Genomic DNA, 6,430 nt, shown 5'->3' on the forward strand with positions numbered 1-6,430 from the left:
TGTAAATTTTAAACAACTTGAGGTTCTCCATCTGCTTATTTTGAATAGCTCAGTATTTTTTCTTCAGTTTGAAGAAAATGAGTCATGATGGGTGGTATTTCAGATTAGCACATCTGAAATTACATTGCTTAAATATTTATAAATTTTTTTATGACGCTACTTTAATATATTAATCTAAAAACAAATAATTATTAATCCTCTAAAGTAACATTCATCTTTTTGTGGGATTAGTGGAGATTATTCTGTTTAAATAATGGCAGTATATCTCTTGATACTTGAATGGTTAATGTAATTAGGTATAGCCTTATGCCATTGCTGATTTAGTTAAAATTTTTGTAAGGTAATTTTCACAACAGAATATTGTATTCATTTATGTATTTTCATTTAGGTTTTTGTAGAACTCACTAAAGAACAAGAGGAAGAAGATAACACTTGTGGTACTCCGAACAGCACACTTTGGTGGGAGAGAACACAGGAAGACAGAGTAGTATTTTGAATTTGTGTTGCTCAGTCTGCTTACTGCATTTCTTTCTTTTTCACTTTATTTTAACTTTGGTTTAAACGTTTATTGCTTGAACGGTAATTGGAGAACCGTGAAAGCACGTGGGATTTTCCTGACTTCGTTAATTGAAATGTTGTTGGTTGTGTGTTTTGCTTTTCTTCAAATAAAACTTGTGTATAATGCAGTGAAACTGCACGTTTATATCTGAAGTATACTGCACTGTAGTCTGTATGTGAAGTTGAATATGTACTTTTTCACTTTTCAGAAACAGTGCTTGTGATTTTATGATTTGAAGAAATAGTGATAGAATCATTTTATTTTGAAGTTATCTTTTAAGTTTATACCATCTTGTTACATAAGTATGTAATACCCCAATCTAAATAAAAAACGAATACATAAATAACACATAGAACAGAGACATAAAGCAAAAGTTTGCTTCTCCTTTTTAATTTCTAAAAGAAACTGAATGGAAGTTGGTGTCCTAAAAGCGTGAACACTGGACAGTCTCAGTGCACTTAGAGGTCTGCAGGAAGTGACATTCACTGGGTGGCACTCATCAGCCAGAATAACTGAAACGAGACCTTGTTCTGTTAGGTGATTTTAGACATAAGTAACTCAGGTACAGTGCTCTTGTTACAGTTCTTTTGCTTACGGTAAAATTCAGAGGTGTTTCCATTATTGTGGAAGACCATGTGTAGAATCTTATTATGTAATAGTCTGATTCTTTGACTGTTTGTGGCTAGAATGACAGACATCTAGAGCTACAAGAATTAAGCCATACCTTCTCCTCCACCGCTCGTGGAAGATAGAAATTTTTTTGTCATCTTCCTTCCAAAGGACACATTTTCTTTTATTCTAGAAGTAAACTGTATTATTTGAATATCTCTCTCCTTTATAGAGTTTTAACTATATCACCGTGTAGACTTACTTAGTTACTCATCTCAGATTCACTTTGGAACGTGGTGGAATGTAAATAAGCTTTTGGGCGTTAAATTAAGGATAAGTAAACTATACATAATTCTCTTTAATAAGAAACCAGAATTTCACTCTCTGACAGAGTTGAAGTAAGATTACGGTTAAGGTAGTCTTAGAAATATTTCCTTGTAGATCCCACGTTTGGACTATAGGTATACTATAATATAAATCCTACTAGTGGACATTATATTTCAACCAGACGAGTGAAAGTTATTAACTTTGTGAAAACAAATATATCAGGCGTGTGTTTATTGCGTTACGAAGAGTCTTAAAGAACAGCGGCCACAGAAGGGTTTGGCGCTGAGCTCCTCTAAAGATCCACACCCTTTAATGACGCTACTAACTAACTAACGCAGGTGAAACTTCAGTTGTCGCCGTCCCGTGTAATCAGACAGCTGCGCTTTTAGGCTCTAGCAGCTGACGTACAATAGTGCACCTTTCTCAGCCTCGGTACAAAGTCAACGTACATGACTGGCATCTTCCTCTGTCGCTTTGGCCACATTGCTAACGGTGCAGGCACGTTACCCGCCGTCTCAGAGGTCTGTCTTCTAACTAACCTAAATGAGCTGTTTTACAGCCTCTGGTCGGATTCCACAACCCGCAGCGAAGTTACTTCCCCTCGTAGGATTCAGTTGGCCTAGTGTGTTTAATCTTTTATTATCAAGGCACTTGCCTCATGATGCCTACCTTTTGGTTCTTCACCTGAGAATCTCGCTTTTCCATCTTTAGTAAAAGTTGTAACTTTTAAACTGTAGTACTACACGATGAAGGCAAGTCAGGAAACCTTGGAAAGAAAATCTTTACCTTTGTAGATAAATTAGTAAATAGCACATTGTATTTTCTAAGCAAGTCATTGCTAACCAGTGCCGTAAAGAGATATCTTTTAGTGTCTAATATTCATGTAAATACCCAGGGTTTCTCTTTGGGGAGGTGTTTTTGTAGCTCTGCTGACCAGTCATAATCATGTTTCCTATCTATTAAGTTCATTCAGTTACTTTACTATTATTGTGCTCTTGTAAGCATTTTTTTTTAAAAAAGCACTTTTTAAAAAAAGTTTTTACATACTTAGAGTGAATATATTTTGGTCATGAATTAAATTATTTTAATTTAATTAAAATTAAAATGTAGGACTGTTCTGTTCCCATTTTTTCACAGTGAGAGAATTTTTTCTATTCAGAAGTATAATTTAACTACTACGTAGGAAAACAAGGGTAAGTGGGGTGGGAAGAAAAGGACACAGCAGGTCAAATATGAAATTTATCTTTATTGACAGTGTACAGTTCAAAATGTCTTCAATCATAATCTCAAAACTTTTTTTCTGTACCAATACAAATAAATATAAATACATATATTGGGAAAAATTAGAGAAAGCCGCATCACCTGCCTTATATTTTCCACCCACAATCAAATCTTAAAAGTGAACACCTGGACTTCACGGAGCGACCGTGGTTCGTGACTAATAACGCGAACGTCTGTCTGCAGCGTTAGGAACGAGGCCTGAAAAACACGATGATGAGCGTCCTTTACATTTCTCTTTGTGAGCGCTTAATCTTTCTTCCAGTTTGTTCTCAGTAAAAGGCTGTGGGTTTTCTTTTAAGCCTTTTTTTCCTTTAAATTGGCCCAAACTATCTAAAACCAATATTTTTATCATTAAAATGTTTTTAGAGTAATTTTATTCAACAGACATCTTAGTGATCAAGTTTCAAGCAATGGGTTCTTTGGATAGAACAATAACTAGCCACTTTGACCGCGTAAGATCTTACAGTCTAGTAGGAGGAGGTTACATACTTATGTACTTTAATATCATATAATATGACAGATGCTTTCTTAGTGGTAGTAACACTATTTTATTGGGGCACAATTCTATTTAGGCTAAGTGTTGTCATGCTTTTTTTGTTCTGTTGGTCACACAACATTTTCTTCTAAATGTGCTGTGAATTTGAGGAAAAATCATGCTGTATTTTTATGTAACATAAATACACATTAATTTTTTAAAAATAGAAATGCTTATCCCTCATGTATTTTTAATATTGCTAACATTGATCTTTCATTTTCTTTCCTGAAAGAACATGTTACATAAAATGAAAGAATCTATTCTCAGGTGAAAAAATTTTATATCAGCTATTCTTATAAGGTAAAAGTTTACTTATTTTTCATTCCTAATGTGTTATATGTAAGTAATTCTCTATGCTACCATTTAAGAAAAATAAATATGATTATGTTATTAGTAATAAGCTTTAAGAACTGAAAACTTAAGACAACCCTTCATTTTGTATGAAATGGATTCTTTGTTATTTAGTGTCGATAAACGAATAATGAGTGTCTCATATTAAAAATGAAGAAAAAACCTGGCACTAGAATTGTTAGTAATTTATTTTTAGTATCTGTCGGGTGTTTACAAGAATGTTCAAGGAGGAACATTGACAGTTACTTGTGTTTTAATTCACATTCATATTTTAATCTTAAACTAGATATTCTTGTAGATCTTTTTATTTCAAATCTATTTTGTGAAAATACAAAGCAATCATTTTTACTTACATTTTATTACATTTAACATATTAACTTATTCCCAGATATTTAATACATATTTATCATTTTCCTTGGAATGTTTGAATAAATTGATTCTCTTAACACTTAGATAAGATTTTAAATTTAATGAACCAGTTTTTCTCAAGTACCTAAAGCAGCTCTTGCAAATCTAATTCATCAGATTAAGCAAATTAATAATTTTAAGCACCTTAAAAATAGCATACACAAAACTACATGATTAGAAAGCTTGCTACCACACTTGCATAGAGAATTCCCCAAAAATCAGTAATTTAAAGTAATTTTATTTTTTATTGGAGTATAATTGCTTTACAATGTTGTGTTAGTTTCTGCTGTACAACCATATGAATCAGCTATATGTATACATATATCCCCTCCCTCTTGGACCTCCCTCCCACCTCCACACCCCCCTATCCCACCCCTCTAGGTCGTCACAGAGCACCGAGCAGAGCTCCCTGTGCTCTACAGCAGGTTCCCACTCGCTATCTGTTTTACACATGGTAGTGTATATATGTCAATCCCAATCTCCCAATTCATCCCATGTCTACACACAGACCTTCCCAGGGTCACAACAGTTGCCAATAAAAGGGCCATCTCAGGTCACCGAAGTTCACCTCTTGATAACTTGAGACTAAGAGGTGGATGATGCTGGTGAGGTTGCCCAGGTAAGACTGGAACTGCTCAAGGGCGTAATTACGGTAGATGCTAACATAAGCATAAAACCTGGATCTGCCCTCAAAGGGTAAGCTGGCAGCTGTTCAGGTGACTGCTTTTTTGTGTTCAAGCTTTGACTTCTTGAGCTTCCAGCTGTGACTTAACAGTTCCAGGTTTTTGCAACCCAGTGCTTTTTCCTAAGACAAGATATCACTTAAGTTTTATTGTCAGGTTGCATCTAAATTCGTGGTAATAGGATTTTCCAAGTTCTGTGTTGTAACTATAGTGTAACCTTCTTAGTTGAAGACTGGCTAAATGAATCCCTCACCTGGGTTGCAATTTTATTTCCCTTTTTATTTGTAATTCTTCTATGTCTCATTAACCACAATACTGTCGTCATTTTATTAACAGTGTGATATCATTATTGTTCTGCCTCACATTATCTAATTCTTATCATCACATAGTTGTAAGAAAAGATATTGAATGCTAATTCTCTTGTTTATGTATTGGCTCGTAATTTCTTTGGCCACATTATACTATTGACATTATTAAGTAATTATTATGTAATTGATACTTGTTTTCCGTTGACTACATCCAAACACATCAAAAGTATGTGAAATCAAGTCTGTGACTGAATGACATCAAAAGTGTTCTTGGTCCAGCTTTACAAATTGATAAACCCTTAATTCTAATGTCAACTATATTTCTTAATGTTTAAAGGCATTTTTGCTTTAATTTTTTTTTGTTTATAAATTTGTTTATTTATCTTTGGCTGTGTTGGGTCTCCGTTGCTGTGCACAGGCTTTCTCTAGTTGCGGCGAGCAGGGGCCACTCTTCGTTACGGTGCGTGGGCTTCTCATTGCGGTGGCTTCTCTTGTTGTGGAGCACAGGCTCTAGGTGCGCGGGCCTCAGTAGTCATGGCACGTGAGCTCAGTAGTTGTGGCTCACGGGCTCTAGAGCGCAGGCTCAGTAGTTGTGGCTCGCGGGCTCTAGAGTGCAGGCTCAGTAACTGTGACGCACGGGCTTAGTTACTCCGCGGCATGTGGGATCCTCCCAGACCAGAGCTCGAACCCGTGTCCCCTGCATTGGCAGGCGGATTCTTAACCACTGCGCCACCAGGGAAGTCCCTGCTTTAATTTTTAATGAATAGGCAATATACACAACATGGTTCAAAATTTAAAAGTAAGAAGTAAAAACTAAAAAAGTAAGTCATCCTTGCTCTTCTGCTCTTTAAGGAAAGAATAAATCTTCCTACAAACTAAAAAATGGAAGTTCTGGTCTTCAAATATATGCAAGTCTAGCTTTTATTTGGCTGGTTAAAGAAATACAACTTTAAAAGGGTGGTTGTAACCACCAAGTATGCATGCTTCAGAATTTACCTTCCCCAAACCAAGGCATTAGGTAGTCCTTGAGAACTGTGACGGTGTCCAAAATCTTTAAGGTTTAAGCGAAGATTGCTTTTCGTGTATCATTCGTATATTCACAGATATTTTATTGCGTGCCTCTTTTGAATCAGCACTTACAAACACTGGGGATACATAACTGAAATAAAAAATCTCTGCCCTCACAGAACTTTCAATATAGCAGAATGAGACAAGCTACTAAAAGATATATATGTATATAATGCATTAGGTGCTGAAAAGAGAAGCTAAGGAGTGTTGGAGTGGAGTGAATGTTGCAGGTGAGTGATGGTAACACCACACTGAGACGGTGAGCTGGTGAGCGAGCAGTGTAGACAGAGGGACGGCAAGT

At 35.7% G+C, this 6,430-nt stretch overlaps 1 protein-coding gene across 6 annotated transcripts in view; it reads left to right on the plus strand.

Annotated features, from left to right (window-relative positions):
* Positions 1 to 5,371, plus strand: part of ABCA5 (ATP binding cassette subfamily A member 5) — a 68,248-nt gene extending 62,877 nt beyond the window's left edge. For all 6 annotated transcript variants that reach the window (XM_057536456.1, XM_057536454.1, XM_057536455.1 and 3 more), the window contains one exon: positions 389 to 5,371. In XM_057536456.1, the coding sequence (XP_057392439.1) occupies positions 389 to 496 (108 nt within the window). In that variant the 3' untranslated portion in view covers positions 497 to 5,371. The remainder of the gene's footprint in view (positions 1 to 388) is intronic.
* Positions 5,372 to 6,430: the final 1,059 nt, after the last annotated feature.

The sequence above is a fragment of the Balaenoptera acutorostrata genome, chromosome 20, assembly GCF_949987535.1.
Source record: "Balaenoptera acutorostrata chromosome 20, mBalAcu1.1, whole genome shotgun sequence".
Lineage (NCBI taxonomy): Eukaryota > Metazoa > Chordata > Mammalia > Artiodactyla > Balaenopteridae > Balaenoptera > Balaenoptera acutorostrata.